The 12,275-nt window shown below is 32.3% G+C and overlaps 1 protein-coding gene across 1 annotated transcript in view; it reads left to right on the top strand.

The window, feature by feature from the left end:
- Positions 1 to 12,275, top strand: part of LOC116843688 (probable phospholipid-transporting ATPase VD) — a 111,473-nt gene that overhangs the window by 26,432 nt on the left and 72,766 nt on the right. Inside the window, exons 2-3 of the mRNA XM_032814320.1 lie at positions 7,032 to 7,691; positions 11,683 to 11,862. Of these exons, the coding sequence (XP_032670211.1) occupies positions 7,042 to 7,691; positions 11,683 to 11,862 (830 nt within the window). The 5' untranslated portion in view covers positions 7,032 to 7,041. The remainder of the gene's footprint in view (positions 1 to 7,031; positions 7,692 to 11,682; positions 11,863 to 12,275) is intronic.

Raw genomic sequence — 12,275 nt, 5'->3', positions numbered from 1 at the left:
ATATATATATATATATATATATATATATATATATATATATATATATATATATATATATATATATATATAGTTATATATATATATATTTTATTTTTAAGGGTCATCCTTCAAGAATATAATTTCAGACGAATTTGTTTTCGTTTTAACGTATTGAAAATTTACTAATTTTTCTCTAAAACTCGAAAAATTAAATATTTCTCTTTGTATTTTACTAAACAAGAGAAAGTTTTAAACATCGGGAGATAAACAATGTTCTGAAAAAAAATAGGGACATGAAACAATAAGAAAAAATTTTGGCCCAGTCTTGCTTACTTATACATGGAGAAAAAAGTATTGTGTATAAATGACTCACGAAGTAAACTGCATAAGTGAAAAACGGTGAAGCAGACGCAGGATTAAAACTGAAGACGTGTTTTTATAACATACCTCACTTTACAGTATAAATTCCTTTCAACAAACATCGTACTCGTTATATTTTGCTTGAAAAAATGAAATTAATTTTTTAATGTTCATCCGGCGTTGATATTATAGTTATTTGATAACGTTTCACATTTATCATGTTTCTCGCAACTTGCGCTATATCAAGAGATTTTGTATCTTCCTTTATTCGATAAGAATTATATATAATCGTGTACAATATGATCGATGAGCTATGCAAGTCAGGAACGTGGGTTTCGGATTTCGCCTCGAAATTCCTATGAAATCGAACGGGGGCTTTCCGAGGTGTCTGTCGCTTATTTTTGCCTGTCGGCGCGAAGCTATCGAGTAGTCCGCGTAGTTTTCGGCTAAGCGAAACTTTTCAAATATTGTCGTAACGTATCGCATTACTAATAAATCACATCGATAAGATATAAATATGACTTGTGCCGAATAGAAATCGATGTGGAATCCCAATGCCTGCTCGCTAAAATCATTTTAGTTAAATAATTATTGATTCAAGTTTAATTAAATGCGTGACATATGATAGATTATATCTCATTGCGACATATGCGAAACTGTTGGAAAAAGAATGATATATTTCGGAGCAGATATTATTACATCGTACTTTTTGCGCATTCTTTCCTTTCGAGCAAAGACTTTACAGTATTATATAAATATATTATAAATTAATATTATTATATAAATTAATACAATATTATATATAAATTGATCTTTCAAACTTAATTTTAAATTATGTTACTATGATAATATATTAAAGTACGATACTATGATAATATATTGACATCAATCATTAAATGTTGGCATTGTGAATACAGAAGCTCGAATAAAAAGTGATTTTAACATTGTTTTATCTTGCTACCAAATAATTTTAATATTGTTCAAAATATATACACACACACATGGAGGATGTCCTATTATTCGTGACTTTAATTTATATTGACAAATTCTCTGCAAAATTTAGAATTAATTTTTCCTCAGTGAAAACGTCATGGAATCAATAGTTCCTGAAATACAAGCGATCGAAAATGGAGCTTTTCATAAGTTAAATTTCGGATGCGATCAAATGGATAACAAAACTATGTTCCTCGATTAATTTCACTTTATTTTAACAGAATTTTACTTTGGATCTTAATTAGAAAGATGTATTATATTGATAAGTCGTCACGAATAATGACCTCCCTTAACATTTTCGATAAAGAAAAATTAATTCGCTGCGGTATTTGCCGTCCTCCTACGTCGTCGTCTCCCTGTCTTGCTGCGGCCTGTCTCAACATCTACAGCTGTGAGGAGGAGCCGCAGTGTACAGGTAGATTAGGTCAAACTAAATAAAAAACTCCTCTACCATTTTGCAAACAACCACGTAAAGTCCTAAATTATTAATCAAAGAAGATTCGTGAATGAATACATGCCATACACTGTTAGAAAAATCCGTATTAAATTTAATAACTAGGATATGAAGTTTTTTTTATATAACTATGTTATAAAAAGTAATGGTAAAATTAATATTATATTTAATAATACATAGTTATGAAAAATCATAATCAGATTTTATTTTTCATAATGTTTTTATAATAATTTAGAAATGCTATTATAAAAAATAGATTTTTGGATAGCTCTGTTGAAATCTCGATAAAGGCCACGATGCTTTGCAAACTGAATCTTTCAGGCCACGTGACCCAAACAGTCTCGCATTTATGATATATTAAAAAATTATTCTAACATATCATAACGTGTTATAATGTTTCATAATTTAATATGGAATTTAATAAGAAAACATGGAATATAAGATAAAAAATATTAGGTTTCATAAAAATATGAAATATTATAAGTAATTTATAACTAATAATTCTAATGATATGAAAATCTTTACTATTATTAATTTTAATATCAAATTTTTAAATTTACTTACAAACATACTATTATTTTTAAGAACTTTTCTAACAGGGTATGGTAGATAAACTATAATGGCGACGTCTGCTACTGTATGTTTGTATATTAGGTCAACTTGACAAAAAAGCCCTCTAGCATTTTCTAAATGACTACGTGAATGTTTAGTTATTAATTAAAAAAAATTAATGCATTAACGTACAATGTACGTAGGGATATTATGTACGTGTGTCTGTGCCAATTTTACACACACACACACACATATACATAATATCCCTACGCGTACTTTTCTATATATCCTTAAAATGTAAAATATAAACTAATCTAATTAATTATGACATCTATTTGTAACTTAATATGTTAATATGAGTATAAAATTAATGTTAATATGAGTATTTAATTTAAATTAACACATTTTCCGCCAGCCGACTTTCCGGGTTTAACTCGGCGAGGTTATTACGATTGCGTCGGATTCGTGATTATATTTGCGTATTCTGTTTGGGAGGAACATACGGCGATGCACGTACGATTGTTATTCCGGATACGTGGATCGATAACTCGCCCGTATCGCAGGTAAGTAAATGTTCCTCGGGGCGAATAATAAAAACATGGATTTTCAAATCAAAGAATAACGATGAAGAAACAAGCTGAGAATATATTGGGACAAAGACACAAATTATGTCGCGTAGGCGATCAAAATAAATTGAAATTTATTATGTTTGAAGTGAAATTCTGTTTACAATGTAATTTCAATCTGTAATTGTGGCTAAAAGTGTAGTGAAACACTACACCGTGGGCTAAACTACATGATTGATTAATGATTATTGAGAATATTGATTAATGTCTGCTAAAAATGCTATGTGCTTAAAAAAGTCTGTCGTTTTAAGTACACGTTGCCAATTATCGACGGAAATTCGAATTTATAGAAATTGCAAATTTGTCAGAACACATTACAGAGCATTTAGAAATTTACATTAAAACCTAATTTAAAAATACCTTATTTTTAATGCGTGAATAAGCGCTTATCTTTAGAATATTTAAGAAATGCATGTGACATAGGACGCTAGATATTACGATTCTTTCTGCGGAAACTAAGAAGTCCCAAAATACAGTACATCATAACTCATAACATAAAGAATAAAATATTTTAAACACTCAAATTTTCATTAAATTTCTATTTTTATTGATGGAAACATCGAGAAAAGCAATCATAAATATTTCACACATATTAACTATTAAATCCGACAAGAATCAACTGCCCCAGCCGAAATTTTGGCCATATATTAAACCTTGAATTCTACAACGCAGGTGTTAAATTAGTAGTAAAGTAGATTTAATTTTAATCACACAATTTACTCTTACTTTGACTCTGAGGCCCGAAATTTCCCTTTTCACTTTCTTTAGCGTCAAAATAGGTGTTTAATAGAATAATGAGACCAAAAGTAAGATCAAAATTTCGACTCGGGTAGATTAAATAAAGTCAAAAGAGGTTGATGTAAGGTTCAGAGTATCAAAATAGATGTTGAATAGAATAATAAGGTTGAAAGTAAAATCAAAATTTCGACTCGATCTTTGTTGATTTAAACATCCGTATCTCCATTAAACTTTTGCTAATAGAAATACGGACTTTTGCTAATAGAAATACCAAGAAATTATTTTGCTAGCGAATTTATAGCGGTATCTAATACACATACATACATACACACACGCGCACGCGCACACACATACCATTATAGTACTGGTATTAAAAAAATTCCGATATAATACCGGTATAAATACCGATATTTTGATATGATATCAATATAATATCTGTGCTGATTCCGGTATTATCACTATCACGTTATTTAGTAAAAGTTAATAAATTTTAAAGTCATTAAATCAATCAAATTCGTAATGTTAATATGATATACAGGTTGTCCCATTTAAAAAAACCCCAAGCAAAAATATCGAAAAATATAGAAGATATGGAGAAATGTTTCAGACAAATGTTATATAGTTCGATGGGAAACATAAGTATTATTAGTTTGACCTTGCGTGGCGTCGCCAAGATCAGGTCGAGGTCAACTTTGCTTTTTTAAATAGAAATATCTATTTTTTATTAAGGAATTTTATTCTACGTAAAGAAACAAACAACTTTTGTTTAAAAATATTTTATATACGACCTCTATTTTCTAAGATATTTACGGAAATATCTACAAAATTATTGATTTCAATAATTTTTTACTCGAATTCTATCAATTTTACCGAAAAATAGCGAGAGATAAAAATTGTTTATTTTCTTCTCATAGAATCCTGAAAATTTTTTCAGAATTTTTTAATTAACTTTTTAGTACTGCATTTTTTGAAGTACTAAAAAGTGAATTAAAAAATTCTGGAAAAATTCTCAGAGCTCTATGAGAAGAAAATAAACAATTTTTATCTCTTGCTATTTTTCGATAAAGTTTATAGAATTCAAGTAAGAAATTATTGAAACCAATAATTTTGTAGATGTTTCCGTAAATATCTTAGAAAATAGAGGTCATATAAAAAATGCTTTCAAACAAAAGTTGTTTGTTTCTTTATGTAGAATAAAATTCCGTAATAAAAAAATACATGTTTCTATTTAAAAAAGCAAAGTTGACCTCGACCTGACCTTGGCGACACCATACAAGGTCAAACCAATAGTATCTTCCCATGTCTTCCATCGAACCATATTACTTTTGTCTGAAATATTTTTCTGTATTTTCCATATTTTTCGAGATTTTGTCTGGGGCATTTAAAATGGGACATTCTGTATATTTTATAAAAAAGTGCAGAAAAAAAATAATAAGCATAAATTCAGAGCATTTCTGGTCGGAACATAACGTAACTAAAGAATTTAATGCTTCTCTTTCTATATTCCTTTATATAAAATATATTCATGATTATATTATGTGAATCTGATTGATTTTAATAATACAATTAATAACGTGACAATGGTAATACCAGCATAATACTGATATATCGGTATTATACTACCCCAATTTCATATCGAAATATGTACTATTATGATATATGTAATACCAGTATAATATTAATATTATATTGGCAATATTATACTGACAATATTATACTAGTATTATATTGATACAATACAAAATTTTGGTTACGATATTAAATGAACGATATCGATATAATGTTGAAATATTTATAATATCAGCATTTATATAAATCGATATTTTTCGATTGCTGTACTAAAAATATCGGTGTGAAAACGGTATTTTCGATAACAGTTTAAATTCCTGGATATAAAAAAAATATTTAAATTCTATGCGTATTAGTTGTTAAATCCGACAAGAGTAAACTAATCGGTAAATGTTTACCTTTACACAGCCAACTTCAAATGATTTCCGACTAATCTTGATGTTGAACTTAACCCTCAAAGAGGTCAATGCTATTGATCTTTATCGGCGCTTATTGTTTATTAAAAAGTTATCGCGAAAAAAAATGTTTCATAAACGGAATGTAATTTTTGTCCACAGTATATATGGGAATATGGTAAAGAGTACATGTAAACGAGATATTAATGAAAAAGATGCCTGTATCTAGCCGTGTAATTGGGAGGCTACGCCCCCCAGACCTCCCGCACCGCGGTGGGATGAAGACCCAGTCCTTTCTAAGAAATTCTCTCTTTAGAAAATACATATTTTTTTATAACATTTCTAAAATATACATTTCATATGTACAATGTAAACAAATACCGTACTTGCAAAATTTCTTTTGTTTATATTTTTGAGCTTAAGTACAAAAAACTGGGCTCCCCGCCGCGGTGTGGAGGGTCTGGGGGGCATTGCTCCCTAGTTACACGATTAGGGACAGGCACCTTTTTTATTAATATTTCGGGAACTATAGAAGATGCGCAAATATTTCAGTATTTCCATATACACTACGTGCAAAAATTACGTTCTATTTATAAAAAAAATTATTTATTGATGAGTTAGGTTAGAGTTAAGTTTTTGGGGAGGTGTGCGGGTGGAAGGGCTGAACCCTATACCACGCGCAAATATACGTGTACTATTTAACATATTTCCATATATACTGTGTGCAAAAATTACGTACTACTTATAAACAAATTTTTTTTATTAATGAATTAGGTTTGGGTTAGTTTTTTCGCGAGGGGGTGCGGAAAGAGGGGCATAACCCCTCTCCCGCGAATATATGTATACTGTTCACCATATTTCAATGTATATTGTTTACCAAAATTATATTCCATTTATAAAAATTCTTTTAACTAACAGTGAGATTTGAAACGGCACATAAGGAGCAAGCACGGATGTCTTAGTGCTATTAAATACTAATATTACTTTTTTTAATATTAATATGATTGTGGGAGGATAAAAATTCTTTTGTTAATAACTTTTTAACAAACAATGAACGACGCCTAAAACTTTTTGAATGTTATTTAGGGACATATCCTTCATAACATATGTCAAGGTCAAAGTCGTAAGAGCTGGGTCCTCTATTCGGTATATTTACCAAGAGCCCAAATTTCGTGACGTAATTGTTGAATAGCTTTTAATATACATTACAATTTACTTTTTTAGTCTGCTGGTTCGCACTTACCTTTTTTTATTTTATTTTTTATAGTTGAATATCTCCAAATTTCCTTTTCTTTTTAAATTAACTCAATATCATACGGCAGTATACTCTTATTATTATACGGACATTTCCATCTATGTGTACAGATGTGCCAATATGTCCGAGGACGACGCGCAGGAAGCAGCCAGCGAGGAGATCGGCGGACAGGGGTCCCTCTACGTGTTTCCGGGTGCGGGCCGCCCCAGCTGCGCGACGTCTTCGTCGTCGTCGACGACGATGACGATGCCGCTCCAGTCGTCCTTCCTCCACGGTGGCTCGATGGGCATCTCGACCTCGACAAACACAAGTACGATGATGACAATCAGCAACGTGACGGTGGCCAGAACGTTCACGAGAGCCAGCAACGGCGACGAGGACGAGGACGCCGTGGAGGAGGAGGTGACATCGCCCGCCAGGAGACGACCGTTCCCCAGAACGCACGCGAGGTCGGCCAGCCACGGTGGTGTCTTGGCGGACTGCACGACAGGATGGCAGGCGACGTACGGGTCCTTCCTGGGCCCGTTAACGACGAGCGGCGGAAGCGCGACGGCCGCGGGTCGCCCGTCGGCGCTGAAGAAGCCGGGTCACCAGAGAGCCTTCAGTCAGGGTCAGGTGGCGGATGTGCAAGGCCAGTCCGTAACGGGACACAATCGTGTCGGCTCCAGAACGGACTTTATCCTGCCTCCGGGTCACAGGGAGGACGGCAGCAGACCGCCCACTGCCGGCAGGATGCCTTCCTTTCGAGGCCATTCGCGTCAGGCATCCAGGTACATGCATGCGAGAGAGGATGCGATTTATCGCGTCGACGTCGCAGTAACGACGATCGCGCAATAAGATAACGGCGCGACTATAACAGGCAAATATACCTGCAGACTGGAATTGTTACAGTTACACGTGAAATTCAAAGATAAAATCTGCTTTGTGCGGTCGATATGTTTTCCGACAAATATATATTATAATTTACTGCAAACATTATTTTCTTAATTAATTTTTATTGAATATATTTTTTTTATTCCATTCCTAATATTATTTCATGTATTTTATGTCTTTACATTATGTTAATACATTTTCAATTAATTTTTATATTGTTTGTCAAGATGATAATAGCATTGATTATCTAAAATATCTACTCTCTAAATTTCTTAGAATAAAACGAATGAACATTTACTCGACACGATAGTGAAAATATCGCCACTCAGAATTATAAAGGTGAATGTTTAATTCAAGCTTAAATTGGATGTTTAATCCACATAAGTCAATGTTTCAATCGATTAGAGTGAATTTGCTTCAATGACAATGGAGTGTAGACTTATATACATAAACTGCGCCTTGTTATATAAGAGTTTGAAGACAAAATGTAAAGGACAGCTATATTCCCATTTTACTATTCATAAGTATGCTATTTTCATCGTATAGCAAAAATTTATGCGTCAGTCTCCACTATGTTTCATTTTTCATCAGACTTCTCCAATCGGAGTCAAATTAAATAAAAATGAAATGTGACACAGTTTGTCTCCTTTTAAAATATAGTCTTTACAGCTTTTCTTGTGGAGCGTTTAATCTATATATATAGTTACACAAGTCTATGTATACAGGGTGTCTCAACTCAATTTCATAATCTCTTGTGAGGACGTAGAACGGATTGAGATGAACAAAAAATCCAATACCGTTTTGTGAAAATCGCAATAATGATCGAGGTATTGTAGTTGATGTAGAAAATTTATAAATGATCACGTATGATATAGTAGATAAGCTCTAGTGCGACACCAGCTGTCGTGTACTTGTATTACATTAGGTCAAACTGAATAAAAATGTTTTCTACTATTTTGCAAATAACTACGTAGATTTTTATATACATTAGGTCAAACTGAATAAAAATGTTTTCTACTATTTTGCAAATAACTACGTAGATTTTTATATACATTAGGTCAAACTGAATAAAAATGTTTTCTACTATTTTGCAAATAACTACGTAGATTTTTAATTGTTAATTAAAGGAAATCGTTGCACGATTTTACGCGATAATGCACCAATCTTTTTTAATTAATAACTAAAAATCTACATGGCTACTTGCGAAATAGTACAAGGCTTTTTTGTTCAGTTTGATCTAATGTATAAGCTATAGTAACGACGGCAGACATCGTTACTATAGCGATCTGTCACATATCAAGCATTATTATTTATAAATTTTAATTAATATCTCGATAATTATTACAAATACCGCAAAACGATTTAAAACTTTTGTGTTCATCTCAATCTGCTCTATATCCTTACAAGAAATTCTGAAATTAAACTGGGATACATACGATATGAAGTGTATTGAATTCACTTTTAAATTTTTAATAAAAATAATCACTCGACGAGAGATTCGGAGTAGAATAGTTTACTTTATATGAATGAAGTATCGCGCGCATGCGCGGCTTCAAGTGACTTTGCTGTTATTCTGCTTTTCAAGTGAAATTTTATACGAAAAAATTTAGAATTATTTTATACAGTTTGTCACACAAAAGCGTGTCGGTGATATCTCTGTAAATAAAAATTTATTTGTAAATTTATTTCGATAAATCGAAAGTATACCGAAAGTATATCGAAAGTATAGAAAACACTAATACACTCTTACTTTAATAGTGAGTTCAATCCCCTCCGTTAGCAATTATAACTTTGCATCTTCTTGGCATACTTTCTATCAATTTCTCGGCGTATGACACAGGTAGCGATCTCCATATTTGACGAATACGTTTTATTAAGGTTTTTAAATTTAATATACGTTTTCCCTTAAGTTTGTGCTTCATTATGGACCACACATTTTCTACCGGATTTGTAGGGGACTGGAAAGGCCAATTCAATACGATTATACTATTTATTTTATGTTTTCCATTCGGTACAGATTCGACTTCGATGTTTCGTTAACTTCTTACAAAATCCATTCGTCCTCAGTCTAAACCAATGTTTAACTGATGTAAGAAGTCCCCTTTGATACAATTTTAACATTTTTTATACATTCAAATTGTCTGTGAAGACACACAAACTCCATACGTTTAAACAATCCCAAACATACACTTTTGTTGGGTGTTTTACACTCCTTTCTATTACTGGTTGTCCACGACTAGATCAAGCATGTTTAATAGGACACTAAACCCAAAAGGAATTCATCACTGAACATTATGTTGCTCCAGTCACGATTGATATTTTGACGAGCCCATACCAGACGATTTTCGACATGCTCTTTTGAAAGTAACGGTTTGGATATTGTACTACGCCATTTGACATGCCCTTCCAAACGACGTTTTAGTGTCATTATACTAATGTTTGTACCTTTTTTGCCAAAACTGCTTGCTCTCTTCGTAAAGAAAGATTTGGATTTTTCTAAAAAAGTCGAAGAATCACTTTATCTTCCCTGTTGGTAGTCTTTAAGCCGCGATCTGGAAGGTCATCGACACTTTTTGTTTCTTTATATTATTCTATACTTCCTAACGAACTGTGACGACTTATCGCAGATATTTAGCAGAACTTGCAAAACTCACGTTTGTCCCTTTTGAGTGACTACACAGGGGAACCGCCTCAAACCGTTTTGTATACGCAGCACTCCTCATTGAAGTTCTGTTCCCTTCAATGACGCAAACGTATCTGAAAGAAACTGAGCTAACGCGTATCCAGAGGACTGTAGAGTAAAAGTGCCTAATATGAGGCACCTTTTTTTAAAGACTTGTAATTTATTTAATTTGTAAACGTAATTCCCGTTTTCATATAAAACTTAAGGGAAATACATTCAGGTATTACCTCCAAAAGTTAGTAATTAATAACAGCTATACTTTGTAATATATGACATTTTTATCAAAAGTGCCATTTTGCCCTTTCAAAAAAAGGGTTCCTAATATGAGATAAGAGGATTTCCTTACATGAAATAGTATCTTATACTAGAAAACAAAGGGAAGAGATAAAGAAAAGTTTTCCATACAAACGTTTTTACTATACAATAGTATAGTACAGTGAAGCTGTACCTTTAAACGTGTTACATACCTTAAAATCATAATTATTATTTTTTCACCACGTGTACGCGACTACTCCCTTGCAGATACACCGCGCTCGCGGCAAATAACCTTCACACACAAGCAGCGATTGTCACTTAAAATATAGGTTATTTCATATTAGGAATACCTCCGGTATCTCATATTACGAACTTCACGCTTTACGGTTTTACGATCATTAAATGTAACATCTACAATTAAGAAATTCAACATGTCCCGTATTTTCCTATTAATATGATCTTACGCTATCACTGTATGCAGCATTTATTGCTAAATATTTATTTATTATATAATTAACAAAGTTTAAAGATTCGCCTCATAAAACTTTTTAACATCCAATTTCACAAAAATTTTTTTTTTGCAACGACTACATGCATGATCTAATAATGAATTTTCCATTAAATAAGTTTTACTCCAAGAGCAATGAATTTATGGAGGAACCAACACATAGCGCTTATTAGTTTAGCAGAAACTTCGCTCTCTCATATTTGGAGTTTATCTCATAATAGGCGACCTTACTTTATACATTTAAATTATCGTGGTCTCACTTTCATTAGATATCAAGTTTCGAAGATATCGCTCTTGTGTGACAGACTGTAAATAATGAATTCGAGATTTGGTATATCAATATTAAATTAATATTTTCCTCTGGAGACGACATTTCATACACGATCTATAGAAAGCATACGAAATACTAAAGGCTCGAATTTTGCCGTGATTGTGTTCGCAGATCGGAGTCTATATACACGATAAGACGTAGCGTCGCGCCTCCTTGGTGGAGGAGGATATGGGCCTACTGTTTTGGTCCACTGCCAGAAGAGCCTCGTTTAAGGACAATAGTACCGAATCACTTAGTTTCCCCAAAGACTCCAGCGAGTCAGCATCCTAACGGTTGTAGGGTGGACAACAGGTAAGTGCGCGCACTGAGAGAAAAGACTAGTAACTATAACAAATTGCATTTAGTTACAGAAATTCATTGAATCCTTAGTAACTAATACTAAATATGATAATAATTACCAAATATTTAATAGATCGGGAGTATGACGTAATTGCATTCACAGTAACATCAATTAAATAATTTAATAATAGTTACTTAATGTTAAATATTTAATATAAAATATATTACAGTTATGAACAGATATTTGATAATTGTTATGAAATCGTTATATCTCATATAATAAAAAATTCAGTAGGTACGAATTCTATTTTGTTACCAATATAAGTATGTTTTGTTGCAACACAACGAAAAATTCATTCATTTGCAGCTATTACATCGTTTCAATATCTATTATTACAAATAGTTGGTTGAACCTATAAAAAATT

Source organism: Odontomachus brunneus, unplaced genomic scaffold, assembly GCF_010583005.1.
Source record: "Odontomachus brunneus isolate Ranch 3 - 2012 unplaced genomic scaffold, Obru_v1 Obru_scaffold_034, whole genome shotgun sequence".
Classification (NCBI taxonomy): domain Eukaryota; kingdom Metazoa; phylum Arthropoda; class Insecta; order Hymenoptera; family Formicidae; genus Odontomachus; species Odontomachus brunneus.
Note: the sequence above shows the minus strand (reverse complement) of the source record. Positions and strands in the feature narration are given on the sequence as shown.